Raw genomic sequence first — 27,815 nt, forward strand, 5'->3', positions numbered from 1 at the left:
AAAGCCATGTCTCTATTGTTCCCTTTATCACTGTGCCCTGAATCTCGGCATGAGGCCACCATCCGTCTACGGAAGGTCAGATATGCCTTCTTTTCGAGCTCATCCATGCCACTCCTTGTGTCAGCCCAGAACGGCTGCCTAAGAGCCATCCCAAGGGCCCCACTCCCATAGGACTGATCATGCTTCTCTGTAGCGCTCCAAGCCTCCTGCAAGCCCTGGGACCCAGATTCAGATTTGTTCTGCCACTAGAGCACTGGACTGGCCCCAACATTGGAATGAAAGGTAGTGAAACCTAGCTGCCGTCAGTGGTAGTGCCACAGTGTAGGGTGATACAAAAGGCCCATGTTCAGAAGTGGCCTGAGGTCTCTCAAGCCTTCTGTGCTCTGGAAGAAATGGGACCTATAATTCACCATCTGTGCAGTTCCACCGGCAGTGGAAGCCATACTGTAGACAGGCCACCACAGGCGTCTTTACCACTGTGGGTGTCAGTGATGGAAGATGTAGTGTACCCAAAGCTTGAGTATTTTCACTACAAAGCCAGTTTAGATAATTCAGTGCCTGAGCCTGCATGTTCCCCTGTCTCCTCTCTATCTTCCACCATTTCTGCCGCTGGTGGAGCATCTCCAGTAGGGAATCATGTATCCCGTTGTCTTCCAGTGTAGACACAGCCTCAGTTCCGTGGCTGGTAGAGTGCTCAAGCACTCTACCATAGCAATGCTAGGAGATGATGATGGTCCTTCAATGCCCCCACTGATTGGAAGAGCCCTTTCACTCTCTCCTTCAGCCCTGGGCCATGAGTCTGGTGATGAAATTAAATGAACAGGGGGGTATGGAGGAAAAAATGCTGTTTCTTGGGATAAGGTGGCCACCCGTCCCTTCATTCATGGGAGATTCCTGATTTGCACAGGTCTGCTCCATCTCCCACGAGCTGGGCTTGCATGGCCATTCAAAACCCCAGTATTTGAGCCAGCCTCCGCCATGACTCAAAGACCCAGCCTCTGAGATGCAGCATCATGGTTTCGTGACAATTACTTTGTCTGCCGGGTCACATGCAGCTGGGTGCCCATGGCAAGTGGATGTGAAATGAAATGTAAAGGGCAGGTTTGATGTGTTGCGAGTTCTCTTGCCCCGCTGTGGTGCCTCGTTGATAGAGTTCAAACTGAGCCATTTGCAAGGGGATTGGAGGAATCGAAACATTTGTAGTGGCTCAGGGGGCATCCTTGGGGGCAGTGGTGGAAACTACCCGCTCATCAGTGTGGGCAGGGGCCTAGACAGCTGGCAGTCCAAGGGTGGGCATGCAGTGGTTTTCCTGCCGGCTGGTTCTCTATGGGCCGGGTTTGTTGCTGTTTTGTTTGTATCCTTTTGACCATATGTTTAATTGGTGGCACGGCACCAGGAGCATTTCTCTTGGTTTGAGTCCAAATGAGTAAATAAGCAAATAAAGGGCCGACTGGATCCCTGGTGGAAGAGCTCCCCTGAAGTCAATGCCCTGACCCCAGGGAGGGATTTGTGGTTCAGATGTTTCTGATTTCATTCCAGTTTGATTCAGTTGTGGCTTTTGCTGTGATCCTCTGGCTGCTTTCACATCCCCGGGACACTGTGTCCCATGGGGCCTGTGGGCCGGTCTCTGGTCACCCAGACATTGCATCCGATGGAGTCTGCTGGCTGATCTTGTGTCACCCAGACACTGTCCAATACGTTTGTGCAGATGCCTGAATTTCTGGCCCCAATTCCGCACCCATGTCCTGTATCCTGCAGGGGGTTCGAGCAGGCCAGGGAGAGGATCTGATAGGTCTGCTTCTCCCTGGACCTTCACTTATGAAAAATACAAAGCGTCAGGGTCAAGGATGGCCCAATATGGCGGTAACTTTTACATTTTGTTTTCTGGGTGTTTTGTGGGGAACCCTGCTCCACTCCTGGTCTGAGGATTAAGCTCCTGCCCCACTGCTGCTGACATTTGAGAGGGAGCCCCCTAGTGTTTTCTCCCGGCAGCAGCAGGAGGGAGGCAGCTCAGCTGCTGAAGAAGTCAGCCCTACAGCCGCAGTAGGGGAGATGGAACCAGCACCTGCCAGGCTGGGAGGGGAGTGAATAGGGACAGGACCATGCTCCCCACCCCCAACAGTTAACACTAATGGGGGCAGAATGTACTCCTGAAAAATTCCTGCCCCAGATTCCCAGTAGCAAAGGAAGTATCTTCCCACCCCCACAGAAAGAGAGGCAGATGGGGGCAGGCCTTTTCCAGATATCTGCCTGCCGGGGTGGGATCCTGGGGGTAAACAACCCCTTCCCCCGTGAGCGGTATGGTGCGGGGGATGGTTTCATTGCCTGGGGAAAAAAAGAAACAGCTGACAGAGCCTTTGGTCTCCGGTCCCCTCCCTCCTCCGCTGGCAGGGTAGGTGCCAAGTTCTCCCCTCCCTGCTGAGTGGTCCTTTGATCTGCTGAAGGGGAGAGAAAATGGAAAGTAGGACTGAGATTGTCCCAAGTGGAACACCATATCGAGACACCTTGAAGGGGCTTGCTTTGAAGAAAGTGCTGAGCACCTGCCCTTGAAAACCACACCCCTTTCAGGTGTCTCAGGTTGGGCTCCCAAAGCCACAAGTCACTTTGGTCTATGTCTGATTAGCCCCACCCTCCCCCACCCAGTCCTTCCTCCCCCAGCTGGCGAAAGTGACTCCAATCCCACCCACCTGCCCTACCTATCTCTTGGGGATGGGGAGGAGCAGGAGGGGTGCTTAGTGCTGAGTACCTCAGTGTGTGTGTGTGTAGGGTGAGCAGATGTCCCAATTTTATAGGGACAGTCCTGGTTTTGGGTCTTTTTCTTATATAGGCGCCTATTACCCCCCACTCCCTTTCCCAATTTTTCACATTTGCTGTCTGGTCACACTAGGAGAAATGCAAGATGGTCATCTCACTTTGGGTCCCCTCTGAAATCACACGGGCCTCAACCCTCATCCTCCAGCATGAAATGTAATGGTCTGCACTATACAGGAATCCAGGCTAGATGAGCAAATGGTCCCTTATCTATGCTCCCTCTGCCCCACCCCCAGTCCTGATTTTTCACACTCGCTGTCTGGTCACCCTATGTGTGTGTCACAGTGCCCCCAGGTTGGGTCTGCTGCTGATTGTCTCCCTGCTGCCATGAGGAAACCCTAGAGGACTCCCCCTTTGATGTCATTAACAAGGGGGTGGAGCTTATTCCTCACATCCAGTGAGGAAGGGTCTAAAATACCCCCCAAGTTAAAATAAAATCACTTCCATTTGGCTCTTGCCAACCTTGCCCCTGTAAGACCAAGTGGGGTCCAGGATAGAACCATGCTTTAATGTCAGCCTTAGATTGTAGACACTTTGGAGCAGAGACCATCTCTGATCTGTGTCTGTACACGCCTAGTACACGCCGGCGCTGGTCCATGACTGGGGCTCCTCAGTAGAGCTGATTGGAAGATTTTTGTTTATTGACATAGACAAAATTTCCTATGGAAAAAAAACTATGTAGGAAAAAATGGGAAATTTTGTTTTGAAACGAAAATTTTATCCTGAAATGAAATGTTGAATTTTTTTCTAAATGAAATTTTCCAAAAATGAAAAAAAAAAAAAAATGCACATCTCCATTGGGTGGGAAATGTCAAATATCAAAATTTCCTGCCAAATGCAAATTCCTAGTGTCGACCAGCTGCACATGGTGTTACTGTAATACGAATAATAAATAATGATACTAAACAGCCCCAGGGGAACAGAAAGAGTTAATCCATCTCTGTTCTGGGCACAGAGATGCAGCCTGCCAATCAGGAAATTCCCCAGCCCCACAGCTTCATGGTGTGAGTTTGTCATTTTGTTTGCAAATGCTATTCAGGTGCCTGGGGGTCCCCGGGCAGGAGGAACCAGCCAATTAAAACGGTAATTCTTAAAAATGCTCTGCCTTGGACTGGAGGTAAAATCAAGTAGCGGGGGCGTGGGAAAGCCCTGTCCTAGAAACTCTGGGCCTTGGAGGCTGGAATATGAAAATGGCTGGAAAAAAGGATGCAAAGTATGGCTCTGATTCTGGGGGGTGCCGAGCAGCCACAACTCAGTGGACTCAGCACCGCTCAGGATTGGATTCTGCCTAGCGCTGTGTTCCTGATCCGCTTCCCTACAATGTGAGATAAAAGCCTGGTCCTGCAGCGTGCTGATCCCTCCTGCAAGGGGACGAGCGCCTGCCATTCACAGTGGAGTTGAGGGTTGCCCTGATTTGGGTCCAAGCTGAAGAAATGAGAAAGGCTGCTATTTCCCCAGCTCTGAGTTTGCTCTGATCTTTCCTTTCATTCTGTAATGCCAGGGTCTGTCGTCACGCTGGGTAGATCCAGCCCGTGATTAAAGGAAAGGGAATGTCAGATAATCTGCTTTTATGCAGATTTCACATTAAAAATAACTTGTGAGTTGCCGCTAGACCGCACTCAGCAGGGAAGAAAGAGTCAGAAGCAGTTTCGTGTCACTGGATTTGAAAATGTGTTGAAATATTGATATGGGTTTTTACATTATTTATTGGGATCTTTGCTGGAGGCTGCACCAAAGCACGAGGAGATGTGACCTCCACATCTTCCTGGGATGGGTGCCAGTTTGGAATGGTGTCAGACGCCTAGTTTCCATCCACACTCGGGGCCATGACCTGGGGACAGATATTGAAGGCAATTTTTTTTAGCTATTTCAGTGAGAATGAGCATCTCTTGGTACAATCAGGGTGGAGTTAATACCACGTTACTACAAAGACAGCTGCCTCTCATTAAAGAAGCCCATGCTCATTTCACAAGGAGATTACTAGTGCCAGGATGCGGCTCTGTCCCTATCTGCCCCCACCAATGACTGGGACCCCTGGATTGGTCATTTGAGGAGGGGGAGTTGAATCAACTCCCTGAAATACAGAACTCTCCCCCTGCACTTGTATGGATTCCAGTCCTTTAGTCTGGATACAGAAGCTTGTACTCATCGCCAGTGGGATAAGTACACCCTGAGCCACCCAAGAGAGCACAGTGGGGGTGTATTACAGCTGTGGTGGGTCACGAGATGAAGGCAGAATTGTCCTGGATCAAATATTGGATTCTGTGGATTTCACAGGTGATATCAGCGGGGAGTGATGGGTTCAGGGACAACACAACTACTTGCTGCTCGTGTCCTCTTGACTTCTATCTCCACCTCTCCTCCTCCTTTTCTTCTCTTCCATTGTCTTCCCCATCTCCATCCTGCTCCCTTGTCCCGATCTCTGTTAGGGAGCACGGGAGGCCCATTCCCAAAACAATCCGGGCCTTGGAACTGTCACTCTGTTCCCCACGCTGCAGAGAGCAGAGAACGGATTACAAAGAGCATTCCATCAGCCAACCTAGTGTCAGGGCAGCACTCAGAGCATGGCTCACTCTCCACCCCAGATGCCTCTGTTAATGAAGCGAGGTAATGTCACAGAGCTCCAACAGCAGAGGACCAGGAATCAGGTTCTCTTCCCAACTGTTATGACAGACTTGCTGTGTCTTTGAGCACCTCACTTTAGCTCGGTGCTGTTAACCCATCTGTAAAAGGGGGATCTTAGTATGGCCCCAGTTCATGGTGGGTGCCATGAGGTTCAATTCATCACTATTCATAGAGCACTTAGATAGCAGATGCTGTAGCTGCACAGAGTGTTATTTTTATGTACTGTCTCTAGTGCAGTCACTCTGCATGATACTTTACGGGGATGGGGTGGATTCTCCGTCACTTGAAGTCTCTACAAAGAGACCGGATGCCTTTCTAAAAGATACACTCTAGTTCAACCACAGTGTATTGGGCTGGCAGAAGGAATCACTGGGTGAAATTCTCAAGCCTGTGCTAGGCGGGAGGGGAGGTCAGACGCGGGGGTGATCATAATGGTCCCTTCTGGCCTTACAGTCTATAGATCTGTGAAATAAAAGGACGGTCACTGCCCCAGTGAGCTGAAAAACAACAAAATGACAACCTGCTGCAGTGGGTAGGGGGCGGGGCAATGGGCAGGAGATGCTAGGAGACAATCTTAGAGGTGGAAACTGCTTCTGTGCCAAGCAGGCCACAGACTTTGTGTCACTTTGTTTATTGCTTGTTAGTTACATTTTTGCAACTGTCTTTCTGGGCGGACGGGGGCCAGGGGGGATTATTGTTTAAAGACTTGACAGGAGCCTTGAGTGCAGCAGTTCTCAGGCAATAGGTCTTCACCCTCAGGGCTGTCCCCAGCACTTGAGGTGTGTGGGTGAATCTGTTCCCATTCTCTTCTCTGCTGAAGCCTGTTTGCTCAGCTGCTGTCAGGCTTCCTGGGTGGTGCTGGACACCCTGACATTCCACTGAAGGCGATGAGCTTTCAGGCACTCACCTGGCAGCATCTGGTCACATGAGTGGCTTGTAAACCTGAGCGCCCACCCATTCCCACCCAGAGCGGGAAGGAGAGCAAAGGATTCTGGTACCTATCTGTGGAGGTGTGGCTGGGAGTGGCGTCAGGTGGGGTCCTCAGACGAGACAGGTTTAGAGCCTAACGTCCTTTACAATTAGCTCCTGTGGCCCAGGCTGCTCGGTCTTGTTTCACTGCCTTGGCACGTTCTCGTGCTCATGGCAGCAAACGCTGTGCTTTGGATTGAAAAGACCCTTTGATCCTAAACCTGTTTGCACTTGCTCAGCCCGTGGGCCATATTCTGATTTCAGGTTTGCTGGTATCCGTGTGGAGTAACTCCAGAGACTGCCTGCCTGGGATTAGCTCTTGATTTACATTGGACTAAGTGGGGGGCTAGAGACATGAATATACGTAGGGCCTAACTGCCTCCTTAGGTGCCGAAATCCAACACTTAGGCACTCCCGACATTCTCAAAGCCATTGCTCGGCTGCTGCCTGAAGTCCCCCGGTGCCTAATTTTCCACTGGTAGAAGTGAACAAAGTCCTGACTCTGCCCCACGGCTAACAAGCTGCTGGGAGCCCCCCACAGCAGCATTCTCAAACTAGGCGTTCTTTCCCTGCCTATGTCACCGGCAGGGCCTGATCCGGGCTCTGCGCATGCCTACCGGAGTGAGCCTTGCACAAAAGACAGTGGGGGGCCGGGCCCAGAATACCCATTAGCTCAGTGCTTAGAGCACTCCCCTGGGGTGTTGGAGACACTGATTTGCATCTCCACACTGTATAATTTGGAGCAGGGATTTGAATCCAGGTCTCCCATCTCCCAGGTGAGTGCCCGGGTCCCTGGGCTACAGAGTCAGTCGCTCTCTCACCCAGTAAATATGGAATTATTTAGACAAAGAGGAACAGCTCCCAGAGGAGAGATTGGGATGGACCGCCCCATTAGAGCCAATAATCTGGTGGCGAGGACGCTCACCTGGGTCCCAGTCTCTGCTCTAACTCAGGCGGAGTTGGGATTTTAATCTGAGTCTCCCATCTCCCAGGTGCTGGCCCCATGCACCCTGCAGTGGAGGGGTCTCTCTCTGTTTTTTTGCAAGAAAGGACTGACCTGGCTGAGGTGACTGCCTCCGGAAGAGGGTTCACAGCTGAGAATCCCAACTGGTGGGAGGCGCCATCTCTGGCCTGTCAGTCCGGAGTCAATGGGAGTTAGATACCTAGGTACCTTTGTGAGTCTGGGCCCTAAGTCTTGCCCCTTTTCTCTGCATTTCTTTCCCTGGCTAGCTTAGATGGCTCCCCATTCAGCTTGCTGGCTTCTGGGAATGCCTTTGTTAGATGCCTAACTCTCCCTGTGGATTGTATGTGGAGCCTGGGGACCTATAAAATGATAGGGTCTAAACTAGTGGTTACCACTCACAAAAGAGATCTTGGAGTCATTGTGGATAGTTCCCTAAAAACATCCGCTCAGTGTGCAGCAGCAGTCCAAAAAGCAAACAGAGTGTTAGGAACCATTAGGAAAGGGATAGATAATGAGACAGAAAATATCATATTGCCTCTATATAAATCCATGGTACTCCCACACCTGGAATACTGCATGCAGTTCTGGTCTTCCCATCTCATACAGATATATTAGTATTGGAAAAGGTGCAGAGAAGAGCAACAAAAATGATTGGGGGTGTGGAACAGCTTCCAGACAAGGGGAGATTAAAAAGATTGGGGCTGTTCAGCTTAGAAAAGAGACAACTAAAGGGGGATATGAAAGAGGTCTAAAATCATGAATGGTGTGGAGAAAGTGAATAGGGAAGGGTTATTTACTCCTTTACATAACACAAGAACTAGTGGTCACCTGATAAAATGAATAGGCAGCAGGTTTAAAGCAAACAAAAGGAAATACTTCTTCACACAATGCACAGTCAACCTGTGGAACTCATTGCCAGGGGATGTTGTGGAGACCAAAAGTATAGCTGGGTTCAAAAAAGAATTAGATAAGTTCATGGAGGACAGGTCCATCAACAGCTACTAGCCAAGATGGTCAGGGCTGCAACCCCATGCTCCAGGTGTCCCTAAACCTCCAACTGTCAGAAGCTGGGACTGGACGAGAGGGGATGGATTACTCAATAAATTGCCCTGTTCTATTCATTCCCTCTGAAGCACCTGGTGCTGGCCACTGTCAGAGACAGGATACTGGTTTAGATGGACCATAGGTCTGACCCAGCATGGCCATTCTTATGTTCTGACTCTGGGATGAGGATTGCACAAGGTGGCAGGGGCACCTAGGAGTGAGGAGTTACAGTGCTAAGCATTGCATGACCAAAGCACATCTGTGAATCTAGCCCGGAGAGCAGAATGTAGCCCAATATCTGAGTGAAGGGAGTGGGGCTGGGATTGAGAAGACCAATCCTAACGACAAACAAGGGCAGCAGTCGTGCAGATACACGAGAGGCACTGCTGGCATTTTCCAAGGGTCCATGTTTCATCCACATTCACAGTGACATTTGGGCTCCTTTGTCATTCCGAAGTTCAGTTTTAATCGTTCTCCGAGTGGCTTGGTCGAAGCCATTCCAATACACTCCCCTTCCAGAGCAAAAGTCATTGTTTAGTTAACAAACATTAAAGAAACCGGTTTGAATGCGAGTCCCAGGGATGTGGGAATAAACCTGATTATTCTTTGCTGGTTGGTGAGATGCAAATTCTGCCTCACGTTAGGGAGATGACAGCTTTTGAACAGCCGCGAGCTGCCTAAGGTGGAAATAAAAAAAGCCAGCTAGTAAGCAAAGCTTTTTCAGTTCCTTGTGACTATTTTTAATTCAGTTGTCTATAAATCTATTTCCATATACACCTCTAAAATCAGAGCTCGCTTTCCGATGGGAGGCAAACAACAAATCTGGCCCGTTCTAAAGGGACAGACGGTCTTTCCCGTTCCTTGCTGGGAGTGGCTGTGCAGGATGAGCGAGCCAGGTTTCCACAGGCAGGGAGGGAGAGAATTCATATGAGAAGAGCTGATATTTCTTGTCTCTCCTGTGAGCAGCCAGAGGAGCTGGTTTAAATGAAAATCTGTCAGGGTGGTTGTTATTTTGCTTGTCATGGACGGCTGTCTTATTTCATTACTCAGTGGGCACACAAGCCGTTCAGAGATTTAGCTGCAAGGACGGCAGCACCAATGCAGGAAGAGCTGCCTCGTGCCATCATAATCTCCTGAATTTAAAAGCTCCTCCCCTGAGGGAGGCACAATGTAGCAGTGCACAATACCGGAATACAGTGTTAATTACCCTCGCTGATTAAAGCACCAAGGTAAAGCAAGCTTTTAGTTAGCGTTATCATTTGCCTGCCACGGTCCACGCGCTTTCAAAGATGAACTGGAAAGGTTCTTAAAAAAATCAAGGGCCTCAGATTCTAGGGCAAGGTTCCTTAAGAGGACAACAGTCTACAGAGATTACAGCTGAGGGAAATTCACTTAGCTCCATTCAGACTCCACAGTCCTATTTTGGGTCCCAGTGCAGCAAAGCACTTAAGCCAGTGGTCCCCAAACTTTTCCTCTTGCATGGCCCCCCCGGATGGCAGGCGAGAGATCACTTGATCATTACCTGTTAGGTTTACTCCCTCTGGGGCACCTGGCATTGGCCACTGTCGGTAGACAGGATACTGGGCTGGATGGACCTTTGGTCTGACCCATTATGGCCGTTCTTATATTTTTATTTTCTTAGCAGAATGTAGGTGTGCCTCCCAGGGCCGCGAGCAGAGCCTTGTCTGGGAGCGATTGCTGGGGGCCAAGAGCGGGGGCCGGGGGCTGAGAGTGGGAGCTGCAGCTATGGCTGGGGTTGGCACCAGGGGTGGGGCTGCATTAGGCTGCCAACCCTCCAGGATTGTTCTGGAGTCTCTAGGACTTAAAGAGTACAGGTCTGTCGCATCTTACGTGCATTTAACATGCGTGAATTCAGCTTTACGCGGTTGGCAAAAACAAAAAACAAAAAAAAGAGAAAAATAACGATTGAAATAATGTTCTTGTAATGCGGGCGATTCCGCCCGCCATTACACTCAATGTAATTGTGATTATACGCGGTTTTCGCTCTACGCGCTGACCGCGGAACGTAACCCCAGCATAAGATGAGACAGACCTGTATGTCATGTAATAAAACCTCCAGGAATATGTCCAACCAAAATTGGCAACCCTAGTGGAGTGGAACTGGGGGCAGAGCAGGGCTGGGTGGTGCTCCCGCCCCCTCGGGAGCCTGGCCCAGGCCCCACTGGACATTTCTCTGTGCCCCCGGGCACGCCCCACAGTTTGGGGACCACTGACTTAAGCACATGCTGCTACTCTGAAACCTGTCTTTAAGCACATGAGTACTCCCATTGACCTCAATGATCTTAACTTTAAGAGTGTGCTTTAAGTGCTTTAATGCATTAGGTCCCAAGATCATACACCTCAACATTTTCAGAATTTTGGATTTCAACACTTGTTTCCAGTCAAGACTGAAATGCCAAGAGGTTGCATGTTTTGATGTGAAAGCTGCCATTTTGCAAGGGGTTGTTGATGCAAATAAATAAATACAATTGGCTTAATGTAAAATCTGCATCAGAGAAGACTCACATCTGTGATTAATATTTTGCAAGGAAAACATAGAAACCATGAGGTTTGCTCTTAACAAAATTCATCCAGCTCTATTTTTCACTCTTCAAAAGGAGACACACCCAACTTCCTGTAAGGGATTCTGGGTAACGTAGTCCAACAGTCATTGTCTGTGCTAAGCATTGTAATTGGAACTACCGCTAGAGAGCAGATTTACTGTACACTAGACTCAGACTTGAGGAATTTGAGTAGGCACAAGTGCACCCTTCCTCTGCTTCTCCTCCTCCCCTATTTGTTCTGTGGAGTAATGGAGGATTTAGTCTCCCTCGCTAATGAAGATTCAGTTTTAGAAACAATTGCATTGTTGGAGATTGGACCTGCAAGAGGGGCGTGGTCTGATCCACAAACCTGGGGCCGGGATCTCCTGGGTTCTTTTCTCAGCTCTGCCGCTGACTTGTTTGGGTGACCATGGCCTAGTCAGGTCCCTGCTCTGTGCCTCAGTTTCCCCATCTCTAAAGAGGCGTTGGCAGGGATAGGGCTGAGTGAGGACTCATTCATATTTCCGAAGTGCTCTGAGTGTGAAATGCAGTTGTTCTTTCAGCTGGTTCAGGGGCCGATGAATCAAGTGCTGGGGGCGTTGCTGCTTTGGAGGTTTCGTGCTGGGTTTAAGCCTCTAAGAGCAAGGAGTGTATTTGGGAGCGAGGGAGGGATTACAGGGCACCCAGATTAGCGCACTTGGAGATGCTCCCTGTATGGCAAACACAGAAAGCAAAAGGAAATTGTCTGCTCTGTGGCTGAAAGAGTGGATGGTGGCTTTTCACGTTGCCATGGTAACCCAGATGGCAGAGTAACCATTCTGCTGGTTGCTAGGGTTACAGAGCTCTTGAGCAGGGAATGTCTCTCCGGGCTGCCTGCCCCCATCCGGGACACCCGGTCGCAAGGTGTGCGTGTCTCTGACAGGCGAAGGCCAAATCTTACAGCGGCAAAAAAACCCACCAGGATTTCTCCAACTCCCAGCTCTGGAGCAGGAGTCTGGAACCATCAGAAACCTTCTCCTCCTGTCAAGGCACAAAACCCTCCAGAGAGGCAGAATGAGGGGGCATGGCAGGGGACGGGGCGGTGGTGAATCTGATAAGAAGGGAAAAAGTCTGCCATATGAAAGTGGATTAGCCGAGCGGAGCCAGGCCAAGAGGCGGGGCCTGGCCTAGTGGCAGGAGACTGACTTCCTCCGTCTCATCTCAGAAACCAGCGTGGCGAGCAGGCTGGCGATGGGAGCGCTCTGCTGGCCAGTGGGAGATCTGGGATCAGGAGCGATTTCAGGGTGGATTGTTTGTGGAGCTGCCTAGGAAGGGCATAGATTCAGCCACAAAGTGCCTATCCACGAGAGAAAGGGGTCAACAGCCCATGTGTGGAACTAGGCCAGCAGTTAGCGAAGAGTCCCTGGTACCCAATGAAGGGGTTGGGGTTCCTGCCCCAAAGAGCTTACAATCAACGCATAAGACAAGAGACAACACATGGAGACAGAGAGACAAATGGTGGAGTGCAAGGAAACGATGTAATAAACCAAACTAGTTGTCAAATGATTCTTGATACATTTATGAAGTGGATTGTATGATGGGATTTCTTGCAGTAGCATTGGACTGGACTTGGGGCTTCCAGTCCTATGTCCCTAATGGGCCCATCTCATTCTGTGCCCCGGATATTCCCTTGAGCAAGTGATGACAAGCAAATTGCTTCAGACTCCCTGCTAGCAGGGACAGATTAAAGAATGTTGGGGTCCTGGGCACTATGGCAATTGGGGGCCCCACCTTCCCTGCCCTGGGGAGTGGGTGGGTGGGAGGCCCGGGGAGGGGGTTGGGGAGTGATCCCGCCCTGCACTCACCCTGCAGCGGCTCCTGTCCCATGGGGTGGGGCTGGCTTGGGCCTGTTGGCTCTGGCATGCAGGCAGGGGGCCCTCCTCCTGTGATGCCCTGCCTTGCCCCCTTCCTGCCCTGAGTTGTTTTTGTTCTTTTGTGCATGGGTGGGTCCCCCATGGTTGTGACCTCCCCTTAGATGGGGCCCAGTGCACATTGGTTAATCCAGGCCTGCCTGCTAGGGTAAAGAGGGAATTCGATTACGTATTTGTTTGGCCAGGAGAGGAAGGTGTGTGTGAAATCCCACGTTTGGCTACCCAGGAATGGTTGTGGGAGCTGATCTTTCCGAGAGATGGGATGGGGGCTGATGATGCCCAGGAAAAGTGGGAGTAGATCCTATGTCTAGCTGCCTGGGTTGGTTCCATTTTCTACTGCAGGGAGTAGGAGGAATGTCATTTACTTTACAGTGCAAAAACTCAAAAGCACCAGGAAAGAGGAAATGTGGGCTCCAGTGAAGAAGTCTCTCCACAATCGCCTTGTGCCCTGGCCACGTTTCAGTGACAATCCTTCTGAATTGTCCGTATGCCTCCCATAATCCCCAGTGACCTCTGATGATTGTAACTGCCTCTCTTCTATGTTCACTTATGCTTCTTTAGAGAGCAGGTGGTGGGTTTTCTTGCATCACCCAAGTTTCCCCACTAGGTGCCACTCATACTGCATTTCCTTTTTCTTTCCACACCTGCTGAGTTAGTCAGAGGGTGTGGGAAGAGAAGCATTGTGACAATAACCATGTTTCAGAGATTTGCAAGTGTGCTCCAAAAAACAGAGCCACAAGGAACTCGGAGATCCTGCGACTTTGGGGTTTTGCTGCATATTATACTAGTCTGATTAGGCTGTGGGACAAAACCCAGAGGATGAATGTGGAGGTTTTGCATCGATGATATGATCTGGATTCACACCCCACCCTGGTTTTTGATTTTGCAAAATCAAAACTGGACTGATGAATTATTTCAAAATCAATCCCAGACCGAGGAGGTTTTGCAAAACCAAACCCTCTGGTGTTTTTCCAGTTGCTAGTGTGTACACTCTTCGGTAACACAAACAGCTTCCAAGACTCAATGGTAAATAATAGTATCAGCAACAGATCTGACCTCTGCTTACCCATTTATCTTACTGAGGTGTTAATTTCAAAGCCAACCTGGACCATTTAGATGCTAATGTTATTAAGACCAGGCCATCTACCAAACAAACACTCAGCTGGAGTTAAGGCACTTTTAAAATTGAAAATCATTGATTATCTGCTGCTTGTTTTTCCTCCACTCCTTATTTTTCTATGCTGGGTTCTTAGCACACCAGCCATCCCAGACAGGACTTACCTGTCTCACTGCTTATTTAATGTGAAACGCTCTGCTGGTATGTATGATACCTGATCTATTAAACTATCTCCTGACAAATATGCCCTATTACTGCCACTTACTCTTTGGCAAGACTTGTAGAATATGTAATGCCAATACAGATGTTTCGAGTTGATAAGGCACCTGGGTACTGCTTCAAACTTACGTACAAACCATCCGGAAGGGGGTGCTGGGCAGTAGGCAGCTACATTTTCACAGCTGGCCTCTAATTTTTGATGCCTCCATTTTTGGGTGACGAAATTTCAGGCACCGTGAGGCTGATTTTTGAAAAGGTGCTGAGCACCAACATCTCCCATTGACTACAGATGACTGTTTGGGTGCTTTGCACTCTTGAAAGTTAGACCCAAGTTATCTCAGTTTGGTTATCACCCAAAACGGAGGCACCCAAACTTGGTGGCCTCTTGTTCAAGTTTGCAGAGAAGCACTGAGCTAGGGAATGAAAGCCTAAATCCCACTTTGTTGCATGAAGTGTGCTAATGTTTAGGCATTCACGCCTGCTAATGTGCCATTATTAGCTTAATTTGCATATACCTGCAAAACTGGCTTCAAGTTCCCTGTTCTGTCAAGGTTAAAATGTCACTTGAATGATCCACAGATCTGGGGTGCAAAATATCACCAGAATAATCATTTTTCTGTTTAATTCAGGTGGCTCCAAAATCCTGAAAGTAAATTTGAAACAAACAGGGGCAGAATAATTTCATGGAAAACTACTACACCGTTGGTGCAGGTATTATTTATTTGTTAAGCACTGAAAATGTGGCCAGCGCTGTACAAAACATATAGGTCAGAAGGCCCTTACGCCAAGGAGTTTGACCAGTGAATAATTCCAGTGAAGTCACTGGGAGTATTGTCAGGGTGAAATCCTGGCTTCCTTGCAGTCAGTGTGGCTTTTGCCATTCTTCTTAGCATACGTGCAATGTGCATCAGGTGGCACATGATCAGGATTCACACTGAATTTGGTTCACTGGTTGGATTAGCTTCCCTGGCTTGGGCCAGGTACTGATGGGAAGTGCAATGTGAACGCTGATCCATGCTCTCCCCCCTCCCCCCGCACTTTTGCCATTTACTGCAATGAAGCCAGAATTTCACACACAATATGTAAAGTTAAGCATGTTTATGTCTTTGTAGGATCTCTGATCTGCATGGATGAATTGCCCAGGCACAAGGCTCTACCTACATGAATCTGATTGCAGGATTGGGCCTATATAAGAAGTGTAGGGAAATGGAAAATTGCTAATCTGAACCCGAATTCCATCGGGGGATTTTCAGCAGACAGAAACTCTGCTCCAATGTGACTCTAGGATCCTGCTCTTTGTTCTGTCCCAGCCGCTGACCCTCAGATTTCATCCAGGCTCTCTTTAAAGTACTCCTGTTTCTCAGGCCAAACTCACGGGCTCTGACCCTGATCCAGAGTCTTACCTCTTCTCTCAGCTTCAGCATCCTGTTTTGGTCCATGCCTCTCTCATCATTTCTCCTTCACTCTCCACTGTGAGTCTGGATACTCAAAGCGCTTGTCAATCTAGGGTGTGCTCTGTTCTGTTGTTTTTATATGGCTGCAGTTCCTTCTCTGGTTCTGGTCTGTGCTGTATGTTCCAGCTTGATTCCAGTACTTACCCCGTGACAACGGCTGGATCTCGGTCCAGTTCTCTCCCGTCTCCATTTCTGATTCCAGAAGTGGAGTCCCCCTAAGTTCAGGTTCTGATCCCTTTCTCTCCTCCCCTCGGTCGGATCCCCTTCACTCTCCTTTTCAAGGCCCCTCTGTTTTGGACCTGCAACTCCCAGGCTCTGGTACCTCTCCTCTCCCGGGTTCTGATTCGGATCTGGTGCCTCTCTCATTTCCCGGGTTGTGATTCGGATCTGGTGCCTCGCTCCTCTCCCGGGTTCTGATCCGGATCTGGTGCCTTTCTCCTTTCCCGGGTTCTGATCCGGATCTGGTGCCTCTCTCATTTCCCGGGTTGTGATTCGGATCTGGTGCCTCTCTCCTCTCCCGGGTTCTGATCCGGATCTGCTGTCCTTTCCCGGCCCGTGGGCACAGCATCAGCACCACCCCCCAGCGTCCATCTCCTGGGCAGCCCCCGCAGCCCCACACCCAGCTCCAGCTCCGCCGCCCCCGCCTGCCGCTGGCCTGGCCTTGCCCCCGCCGTTCCCCGGCCGGCCGCCAGGTGTCGCCGCCGCTCGGCAGGCCGGCGGGGGTGGGCCGGGGGCTGGGGCCGAGCCGCGGCTGACAGCGGGAGGAGCCGCCGCCGCCGCCGGCCGGGCGGAGGGAAGAGGCGAGGCGGAAGCGGGAGCCGCGGACACCGGCCCTGGCCGCTGCAGCGCGCGGAGCCGGGCCGAGAGCGGGACGGAGCCAGCCAGCACCCAGGCCCGGCAGGGGCGCGCCATGGCCGGCTACGTGCCCGGGCTGCTGCCGGCCAACCGCAGCCAGGAGAAGGAGTTCGTGCAGGCGTACGAGGATGTGCTGGAGCGGTACAAAGGTAGCGGCGGCGGCGGGGCGAGCGAGCCCCGGGGCTGGGGGATCCAGAGGGCGAATGGGCTGGGCCCGGGGGGCGCCCTGCGCAGGGCCCGGTCCCCACCCATGGGTGCGAAGGGAGCAACCCCCCCCCCCCGGCCTGCTGCAGCCTTTGCCGGCGGCCCCCGCAGGCTCAGTCGCGGGGACACGGATCAATGTGGCCGTTTCCGCCGGCTGCTCCGCCTGCCCCTTGCCCCGGGATGGGCCTGTCCCGGCTGGGAGGATCAATGGGCAAAGGCTGGGTTGGGGGAGGAGCAGGATGTAGCCCCCAGCTCGGCCCCTGCCTCCTGCAGGGACTCTCGGCGGCTTGTTTGTCTCCCCCCCTCCCCCATCTCACCGTAGTAATGGGCCTGGGGGGCAGCTCCCCCGGCTGGATCTGTGTCTCCTTTTATTATTATTCAGCCCTCCACACACACAGTCGCATCATCTGGGGGGTGGGGGGGGGACGCCGGCCCCCTGAGATCTGCCATTCTCTTGTAGGCTCGCACACCTCCCACGAGCATCTCCTAGGAGGTGGGGATGGCGCAAAGCCAGCCAGAGGCTTGTCTGTGGGAATCGAAAGCCATAAACACTTTATGGGTGATGGTTATAAACAGGGTCTCACTTTGTGTGGCTTGGTCAATTTGTTTATCAGAGATACGCTCTTGGATACGTTCCAGCAAAGATGCTGTGCTTAGCTGGGGAGGGGGTTGGGGGTGGCACCGGTAACCCTAAATCATTTACTTCCCACCCAGAGGGGCTGTTACTAAGGTAGCTTCGTTTAAGGGCTTTTTAAAAGGAGGGTTGTTCTCCCACCCCGCGCCGTCGCTAGTGAGCGTGTGGATGCTGACGTGAGGGCCGTGGGTTTCTGAAGCTGGTGCCTGCATCTTTTCGGCAGCTGCCGGGGGTGTATGGCACAGGCAGTGAGTGTGCAGTTTTGATGTAGATCATTGGCCTCCTTGTTGTGCCTGTTTTTATTTTTTTTTTCCGCAGAGATAGACTTGTCTGTGAGCCCAGATTTCTGCCCCACGGGGCTCCTATCACAGTGTTTCTGTTTTGTAAGTTTTGCAGCCAAGTCTCTTGAAACGGGGACTGTCCCGTCCAAAGGAGCCAGGCACTAACAGCACACGCTTCCGTTTCCCCTTTGCATGCTGAGGCTGGGATATAATTGATTCTCCAGTCCTCTGATTCAAGGGCTGCCGTTCAAAAATTCCAGAGGTGAGGAAAACATAGCTCCAGTGGCTGTGCTTCACGGGGCTCCGGGAATAAAAGTATCCTCCCAGACAGGTGTTTAATAATGGAATCTGAGGATCTCAGTGCATTACACGTATGCATTAATAAAGCCCTGCAACTGCAGTGAAGTAAATGCAGTGAACTGTTTGTTAGGTAGAGAAACTGAGGCCCAGAGAACTTGTTTGATGTTGCAGAGAGCCAGTGGCAGATCTGGGATCAGAACCACGGAGTCTTGCCTTTAATGGGACTAACCCATATCACTTTGTACAGGCTATTATGTTGCAAAGGGAAAATAAAATCACAAGGCTACCCCTGCCTGCTTTAGTCTGACTCAGACCTACTAGTGAAGGTTGATAATCCGGGGAGGGGCAACTGCTCACCCCACCCCATTAGTTAGCTCTCATGCTCAAACTGTAAATTGCTTTATTTAGTGGACATCTGAGACTTTCCTGGCAAAGATGAAAGCCCCGCTTAGGCTAGCGTGGTTGGCTAGCTGGCTAATGAAAGCCAATAGCTACCTCGGCAGGAATTGTCAGTGCTGGAAAGTGACCGAATCCATGTGGGAATAATCCTGTTTACGATGCCTGCTCAATGAAGGGAAATTAATGTTTAAACTGTAACATGGCCTTTTTTCAGCATGGCATTCAGTGCTTGCCTGTGGGGGCTGGGAAGAGAATGGAGTTCAGGGTGTTACATTCTCACTGGAGAGTCGTAGGGCCTGTTCTCTCACTTCTTTCCATTCGCTCCCACCCACCCCCCAACTTCTCCTGTCCGGAACAAGGTTTCCAGTAGCCCCTTCCTCCGGTGGAGAATTCTTGATGAAATGTGAATTGAGAACGTGAATGTTTGAGAGTGGATGATTCTAGAGCATATTTGAGGTTGTTCTGTGTCATCTGGCCCGCAGGGTGGAGCAACTGATGAGATTATAGTTTCACAGAGTCAATGAACAGGCTCTGACCCCCATGGGCTCTTGTTTTGTCTGGGAGCAACTGACCCCATGGTTCAGTGGCAGTGATTCGGACACCTGACGTTGTTCAAGCTGACAGCCTGCGTGAGAATGTAAATGCCGGGTTGAATCACTCAGAGAAATCTTTCATAATAACAGTGGTGCTTTAAAAACTGCTATTAAAATTAATCTCAACCACTGCACTTTCCATTCAAGGGGCAAGACTGGGCAGGTCTGAGTGCAGTGAGATCTGGAGTACAAAGGGTCCCCATGTGCATGTACCTTCCCTGGGATGGACGTTTCGGGTGTTTTCGTCCTATTTACAAACCTTGCCTTTATCTGGGTAGCTTGGGTCCATCAGATTGCAGTTTCTGTGATCTATTACTTTACATGCCTTTCATTGTAGACTGATGAAAAGAGCTCAGATGGACAGATCTAGGCCTTGTTGGCACTGGGTTTTTGCTTCCCTAGTAACTATGCTACTCCAGCGTCCAAAACTTTTTTGCTAGGGGTTTGCACCAGTGGCTAAAAATCTAGTTTACGCAACAAGGTATTAGTCTGTGAGCACGGCTGATGGAAGGTGACGTGATTTGCGCTGCGTGTTGAGTCAGTCGAGTCAAAGTCATGCTGGGTCAGTGGCCTGTACCTCTTTAACCTGCTTCTGTTTGATTCCTGGTCTGCTGTGGGTGGTGGTATCCATGCAGTAGTGGGGGAAATGTTTGATTGAGCGGAGGTGTGAACTGAAGGCATTATGATGACTAACTGGCAAGGGTGGTTAGCCTGCAGCATGTCAAGTGGGAGTGTCGAGGAGGGATGATGACTGGCAGATGATGACAAGGCCCACGTTCCACCCTGCAGTGTTGTGTATGTTAGTTACCAAGCTGTTCCCATTGCCTTAGTCCTCTTGTGTCCTTGCATCCCAGGGCTCTGAATTCAGAGCTGCACCTTTGAAGCCAGTCACCCTCTACTAAAATGGTCCCAAAGGTCTCGGCCACGTGAGGAATCGCTCAGCTTGGCCATAATGGAGAACAAAAGCCCCTAGACTCAGGCCAGTTAAAAGTCCGCATGATACTGAGAGGTGAGTGACTTGCCTAACCCAGAGGTGCCAATATGTTGCCCAACTGAGAGCTGTGTGTGCGATTTCTCAGGAGCCCCAGGACCAAACCTAATATGCACAGAGAGGGGCAGATTTCAGCCACCCGTGTCTCATTGCTTGGCTACCCAGATCAAGATGGAGCACCACATGCTGGGCTGGGTAGCTTCTGCAGGCCATGTGTCCATGATAATGATGAAAGCAGTTCTGGGCTGCTTTACGGAGCTCCGTGTGTCACACCCCTGAGCCAAGGCATTGAGAGATGTAGTAGTAGTTAGGTAGCTCTTTGTCCATGAGTTACTCCCTTTGGATGCTGATGCCATGAATCTGAAGTGGCATAGAAAATCTCTGGGCATCCATATCTCCCCACACCTAGACCCACCACTGAACTGCCTGCACCCAGGTTGTCCCACACAGAATCCTCTCACCCCACACCTGGATCTCCCCTCTCCCCACTGATCCCCTCCACACTTGGATCCTGCCTGGTTGAGCCTGCCTGACCGCCCCACACCTGGTGCGCCTGGCGCAGAGGAGCAGGGCCCCAGGGTGTTTCTGGGGCAGGCCCAGGCCTTATGCTGTGTCAGGGTTGGGTGCAGCCTCACCACTGAGTCCGTGTTCCCAGTATGGGGAGGCTGCAGGGTGATCTCCCACCTTCGTGCACTGCCACGCTGGAGCCTCTGCATTTATTTCTTGACAAATAAAACTTGTCGAATTTTACAATATTGTGCACAGAATTTTTAATATTTTGGCACAGAATGCCCTTAGGAGTAAACCCATGCTTCAAAACCTTCAGGGACAGGGATTCCACAACCTCCCTAGGTCACCTGTTCCAGTGCTTAACTCTCAGTGAGATGTTTGAAGAAATGAAGAGAAGTGTTGCATTGTGAAGAAAAGTGCTGCAAATGCAAAAACGTTAGTTACGGTCCCAGGTTGGCCCAGAGAGTCATGATTCATGTTATTGCACACCTAGTACCACTCAGCATTAAACATCATTAGCATGTATACAGTGCTTTTCCTGTTCCAAGCATTTTAAATATTAGCTAATTAATCTCCACTAATTTGTACATTGGAGTTAACTATCATTAGACGCATTTTCCAGATGGGGAAACTGAGGCAGATGGGGCAAGTGACTTGCCCAAGGCCACAGAATGAATTTGTGTTGGAGTCAGGATTAGAATTTGGGGGTTCCTAGCCCTCTGTTCCTAGTGAAGCCATTTCTTTCCATGCTTTATTCGATGCTGTGTTTCTTGCTGTGATCGCCTCTGTTCTCCAGCAGCCATACATTGGTTTTTCACTTGCATTGCTCCCAGTTACCCCGGGCAGCTCTCCAGGCAGCGCTAGTATTGTAGGCTCTGTAGCACCAAGAACTGTTCTGCCATCGACTGGAAGGAGCTCTGGAACGCCCTCTGCTAGGAAGGTCAGTGAGGCTGATCTTTGCCCGCGGTGCGTTGATGCTTTAATTACAGCTGTTTGGACTGGTAGGAGAGGTGATGACATAGTCAGTTGCCTAACCCCTCCTCCCTGGCTGTGTTGTCAGGCGGTGGCAGTCTCCCTGTGACATGGGGATCCCTTCAAGGGGTGGCAGATTGTTCCAATAAGGACCCTTCATCATTAGGGGCTGCAATGCCCAGTACTGCCTCCCTGGGGAAAGGATTGCACGGGCTGATACTGGAGGAGCAATACATACACCTCTACCCCAATATAACGCTGTCCTTGGGAGCCAAAAAATCTTACCACATTATAGGTGAAACCGCGTTATATCGAACTTGCTTTGATCCGTCAGAGCGCGCAGCCCCGCCCCCCCCGAGCACTGCTTTACCACGTTATATCCGAATTCGTGTTATATCGGGGTAGAGGTGTATGTTTTATATACACTATATAATAATAATAATTAATAATTAATGGAGATATCCCATCTCCTAGAACTGGAAGGGACCTTGAAAGGTCATTGAGTCCAGCCCCCTGCCTTCACTAGCAGGACCAAGGAATGCCTAAGGCCCTTAGCCTCACCTGGCCCCTCTCATGGTGCTCAAGTGTTCTTTCCAATGGGCTGCTGCCCTACTCTGTAGGTGGCCCTCTCTTCCTCTTGAATCAGCTATGAGAGAGAAAACCCTGTGCTGGGGTTTTGCCTTGACACTGCAGGACCAGGGCATTTGGATTTTGATACCTCTCTGCAGAGGTGGATGGGTCACTCATCTCCTCCAATGTGGACTAGGGGAAGGGCGGCCTAGCTGCTTGCAGTTGTCTCCTGACTCTGGAATAGCTGTAGTAGTGATTATTTTGCCCTGCAAAGATAAGCACAGTCCCTTTGTGGTGATGAAAGGACTGTCTTGGTTGTGGGTATTCTCTGGCGCCTGCAGAAGCGGGCTGGCCATGTGGCAATGGCTCCCCTCCCCTGGATGGGGAGTGGTGGTTTTCCCAGCTCTACCACACAGGTAGAGGTGGCTGAGCATTGAAGACTGAGCTGAAATCTCTTCCCCCCCGCCCCCGCCTTAGTAGGTGTGTTGAGACCCTGTGTCGAACACGTCTCTCCTCCTGCAGGAATAGTTGTGGCAGTTGTATTGCATGTTCCTATCCCAGCAGGGGTAGGGGCAGCCATGCTTTCCCAACAGTAGCCATGGTAGGGGATTTGCTATAACAGATCAGACCATTGCCTCCTTGAGTTCAGTACCTGTCCCCCAATAGCAGGCACTGCCTGATGCTTCAGAGAAAGACCTATCTCCTTAGGTAGCGCGGACAGTTGTGCAGTGCTGTACGTGGGTCACACAATTGTCTAGCCCCTTCCTTTAAATCCAGCCCTTGTGTTGGACTTGGTAACCGCCTGAAGCCCAGAATTACGCGGGTGACTATGCTCCAGTATGGAGGGACAGCGGACTGAGGGACTTCAGGGCGGGTACAGCGTCTTTGAGGTTCTGTGTGACCCTGGTATGGCTGTGCGGCCCGGGCTGTTTGCTGAATCAGGGGTCACAGCAATGTGTGGCTTTGTGCTGGGGTGTTAGCAGATGTGTGGCTTTTATTTTTACTCAGGATGGAACTTGAAGCATCTGTGGAAGACGCTGCTTTACTCTTGTTTGTTTTGGCCAAGGCAATAACCGTTGTGGTTTGTTCTCGTGACGGGGATCCACCCTGCCTTGCCTCCCCAGGTTCCTGCTGCCTTCCCAGTATAATCAGCACCTGTTTGAGGGGGGATCACGTCCCCTGAGTTCTGATGTCTCTAGACACAGTTTCTCCTGAAAAGTGCCAGATTGTCAGCCCTAAAGCCTGCAGGTCTGACTTTAGCCACGGAACTGGTACAGTTCCTGTGGGAGTTGGTTACTTTCATATTGCTGCATCCAGCTGTCTCAACCCTGATCTGCAGAGATCACTTTGAGGGGGCCAAAGCAGTGCCCACTCTCTAGGACCTGTTCAGTACAAATCCTGCCAGTTGAGGTGGTTTCTGTGTCCTCTAGAAACTGAACTGAGACCCACTGACTCACATCATGTCTGTGTGTTCGGTCTGCGTATCAGGTGCCTTCACGATGGTCATGGTGAACCTGTTTGCCTCCCTTTGCTCGGACAGCAGGATTAGATTCTGAGGCAGATAGACGTGGCATGACTCATGCTGGGAGTGGAAGGTGCGTTGCCAGTAGCTGATTCAGAAAATCTTTGATCTCTCTTTAGTGGCTGGTTTAATAGATTGTTGGCAACCAAAGTGTTTAGAAATGCTTTGTCCTGTTGAGTTTCGTCACTCCTTTTTAGGTGGTGTAGCATTGTATGTGTGTGTGACTTCTCCTCTGGGCCTTTTCCCTTCATCCCACACTTCAGGGTAATGTGGAGATCTTTGATGCCCCAAATCTGCTAGTTTCTGACCATTCTCCTCACAAGCTAGTCACATTTGGGTCAGCTCTGTTTAGGCTGTCCTGGAGATACCAGGACAGAAGCCAACATGATGAAGAAATCATTTCAGCCTCTCTTAAGAGGTGAGCGTGAAAAGAATCTCTTCGATGACTCCTGCAAGTGCTTATAACTCTACTGTTTTGATACCACGGTGCTAGGTGCTGCATAAATAGCGACTTGTGGTTGTAGCAGGAGATTTCAGTTTCCAGCTGCAGCTGGCTCATAAACACGTGGAGTAGAACTCTGAGATCTCTCTTCTCTGTGTGGGATGCAATTTAAGGAGGCCTCAGCCCAGTTTTGCTGTAAACATTGGCACACTGCAAAATCTGAGCAGGCACCAGTGCTGGCCTTCACAGAGGTCAGTGTGAGAACGATGGTGTTAAAAGGAAGAGGGAAGGGACCCTGTTAAACCAGTTCCACTTACTGTGGCCGGCATCATTTTTGTTCGACGGAATCCCAGCAGGGTTGGAAAGAGGCATTAGCCCTGTTGCACCCCCAGTGTTTGGAGGTCTCCCCTGTTCTGAGGAGGCTTTTGGATCCCCTCTCCCGGGTCAGGAGGGTATCCGATGACCCTGGTGAGTGGCGGCATGCACCTGATTGCGCCTCTACTTCTGCCAAGCTGGGTTCCTGTATGGGGCAGTGACACCAGCTGCTGTGTCACAGAGTGCAGGCAAGCATGGGCCAGGGACAGGAGAGTGTAGGATTAGGAGAGGAAGTTGCAGCCAAAAAAAGAATACTCGATGCAGTAAGGAATTTCTGGTTGCTGTGGTTAATATAATGCTCCTTGGCAGTCCCAGTAAAATCCCCTCTGTCCATGCACGACTGGTCCTCTGAAGCTGGTCCCTCATTTTTCCTTTGGCGCATGCAGAAAGATGACATGCTCCATCCCTTAGGTGCTGCCCCCTTTTCAAACTCTTTCTCCCAGGTCTGCAAGGTAATCTGATGCGCGTCTCAATTCTGCTCCGGCTGATTAGTGCCTCTGACTGCATTGTGAGGCAATAGGGTTGGTACTCACACACCCCACCTCTGAGCACAGCCGGAGCTGCATACCAGAGCACCTGAGCAAGGACTTGCATTCCCAGGCTTTGAGTGCCGAAAGATTTATGAACTGGAGCAGGTGTGTCTGACTGCAGTGAGGTCATCGAACATGGTCTTTCCTGTTGGCTTTGGCGGGTCACAGAGAAGTCCATTGTAAGCAGCTACTCATGAGAACTGGGGGGGGAGGGAGGAAGGGTGGAGTGGGTCTTCAGTAAAGACTGGACAAAATTGGATTGGAAATCCCGGGGGATATGGCAAGCGGGTTGGTTATTGGAAGTGAGGGAAGGTTTCACTCTAAGCAGTGCATTGTGGCAAAGGGACGAACCATTCTCTAGGAACAACTTAAGTCCCCGAAAGCAGCAGTCAGCGTGGCTGGCAAATCACTGTACCAACACTGATTTGAGCAACTCATGTCACTTAAGAAGAATCGAGTAACTTCCTCAAAAAGCAGCGTGTCTGTTGGGATGGCGTCATTCGCCGCACACAGCTGTTCGGCTGCAACTTTTAGGGACGGTCTCCTTTCTCCATCCACCTTTCTGAGTAGAGTTAAAGCCGTATAATTCAGCCCAGCTATAGACTAGCGAGGCCAAAATGTTATTGACATGTTCTGTGTCTGTTATACATGCCAGGGCCTACAGTTTTCAAGTCCCACCTGCCTGAGAGCAAGGTGAGGGGGAGCCCTTTAAAGGAAGGTGGAGGGAGAATGGGTTAAAGAGACAAAGCAGTAAGTAAAGAATGTGGAAGGAGAGTAACGCATGGATTGTACGAGCATTACTGCCCTTCTCCAGGCAACTAGGCTCTTCGGAGCTTTCACTTGACAGGAGCCTCAGAGTTGCTGGGTCCTGCCGGAGGTTAAACCATTGAACCTAGCGCTGTAATAAATTACCTTGTGACTACAACGTGGTGCCGGTTTAACCTGAACTGGGCAATTTCCCTTGCAGCATTTAGGGCCCTGTTAGCAAAGCAGGTGCTGGAGCGAGGGTTGCTGGGGATGTTGTCGTGTGGAGAATCGAGGAGGCTAGATTATCCGGGCCTCTGTTCCAGGAGGAAGATGAATCCCAATGTAGATGTCTTCTGTGAATGCCAGGCTCGGGGTGGGGTGGGGGAGGTGCCACAGGGCGAAGGTGCCCAGCTCTGTGGGGGAAGATTAGTGATTGGTCTGGCTTTGTTTTCCATCAGTCAAATGTCTTTGACTGAGGATGATTACAGGGAATTGCTCGTGCCCTGTCCATTGCAGATGGTCCAATACTGAGTCCAGTGCTTTTCTGGAATAAAGCTTAGACTTTCTTTTTCTGTCTGTCTGTCTTTCTAGCACCCTGGCTAATATTCCCCAGGAAACACACATGAAAGCAGCATCTGTGGTACGCTTCATTATAGGGATGGGATTAACAAAGCCTTTGCTGCTCCTCTCAGGATTGCTTGTCAATGGTGCATCGGGGCGAGGGGTGTGTCTGCATGCGCTGGGCAGCACCTGGGCACTGTTTCTTGGCTGCCCCAGTGCACTGTGGTGCACAAGTTTTGTGCTTTTCTTGGACATGCTTGATGGGGGCTTGTCTCCTTTAATTTAATATCAGCCCAACCGTCTGCTCATCCCTGTCTCGGTCTGTCTGCTCTGCCTCTAAACACGTCTAACTGCCTCTCAGGCTCCTCTCCGCTGCGCACTTTGTTTGCCTCATTTGGCACGGTGCCGCCTCGTGAAGTTCTGCAGCGGGGAGCGGATCCTGTCATATGCCAGCTGAGCTTTCCAAGGCGGGTGAGGCAATCGCTGGCTGCCGGTCAGGGCGGGGTGCGCGGTAAAGAGGAGCAGCGGTTGGTGTAATGATAGTGTATGTTGCACACCTTGGGGTGGGGGAAGGAGACTTGCTGGGAGTGGAACAGGGTGGGGGTGGCAGTGGGAGCTGTAATTACAAGGGCTGGTTACAGCCTATTCTGCTGAGTTGGGCCCTTGTGAAGAGCCCTCTTGAAGGTGTCTTGGGCTGAGAGCCTTATAAAAGCTACTCTGTACAGTGACCTAAACGTGAGGCATTGTGAGACGCGCAGGCTGGCCAGACAAAACCAGCTTCTTTCTTACCAGTAACTGGTTGTTCGTGCCTTTCCCACCTGCTGCAAAATTGCACCAGCCACGGCTGCTTTTGTCCTGTGTGATTATTCAGCGGGGAGGTGGTGCGGGGGCAGCTGCCAGGTTCCTGGGCTGTCAGTGGGATCTGGAGGGTGTGGTGAGATGCAGAGGGAATATCAGCTTCCTCAGTGATTGCCACCCGCTCCTACCCTTGCAGAGCCCGTGGGCCGGGGCGTCAGCAGCATTTTCACTCCATAACATACTCCAGCCTAAAGGCCTCAGGGGGGCTCTCTCCGGACCCCACTCTGTCACTTCCCATTCTGCAAGAAGGGGGGCATTGCCAGCAGTTCAGGGAGCATGAGACTTTTTTTGTAAACTCCTGTCCGCAGCGTGGCAGCACACAGCATATGTGATGCATGTCGTCTGAGTCAGGATGCCTGGGTTCTAATTGGAGTTCTGTCACCGTATGGCCTTGAGAGTTATTTAATGTCTATGCCTCGGTTTCCCCATCTGTAAAGTGGGCCTAAAACTTAGCTACCTCTCCGAGCAAGGCAGCTGTTTGGATTGAGAAGTGCTAAATAGTAATACTACCTTAATAGAACAAGTGCCAGGTTCCTGGGACATCTGAGCTGTTCCTTTTGGGGTGGGGGGAGTAATTCTGGGGAACACACAGTGCATGTGGTCTCCATTGTCTCTGGAACTAGAGCTGTTGATGCTAGAAGGTTTGGGGCTTTTCTAATATAGGGGTTATGAGACCTCTTGTGGGAATTCTTCCCGGTTTGCACCTGCTGAAGGTGGGTTGGGGGGAGCTCCTTGGGAGCAGTCATTGTTCAGTGCTGTACCTCTCCTGTAAAGAATGCACATTGCAGTGGGTGTTTGGGCAGAGCGGACTGATG

The 27,815-nt window shown here is 50.7% G+C and overlaps 1 protein-coding gene across 7 annotated transcripts in view; it reads left to right on the forward strand.

The window, feature by feature from the left end:
- The window catches only part of MACF1 (microtubule actin crosslinking factor 1), a 251,868-nt gene that overhangs the window by 263 nt on the left and 223,790 nt on the right, over positions 1–27,815 (forward strand). Inside the window, exon 1 of one of the 7 annotated variants that reach the window (XM_034753964.1) lies at positions 16,426–16,660. The exons of the other annotated variants lie outside the window; for them this stretch is intronic. Within the exon in view, the coding sequence (XP_034609855.1) occupies positions 16,567–16,660 (94 nt within the window). The 5' untranslated portion in view covers positions 16,426–16,566. Of the gene's footprint in view, positions 1–16,425; positions 16,661–27,815 lie in introns of those variants that run through there. 7 annotated transcript variants of the gene reach the window in all.

This window comes from Trachemys scripta, chromosome 20, assembly GCF_013100865.1.
Source record: "Trachemys scripta elegans isolate TJP31775 chromosome 20, CAS_Tse_1.0, whole genome shotgun sequence".
Classification (NCBI taxonomy): Eukaryota; Metazoa; Chordata; order Testudines; family Emydidae; genus Trachemys; species Trachemys scripta.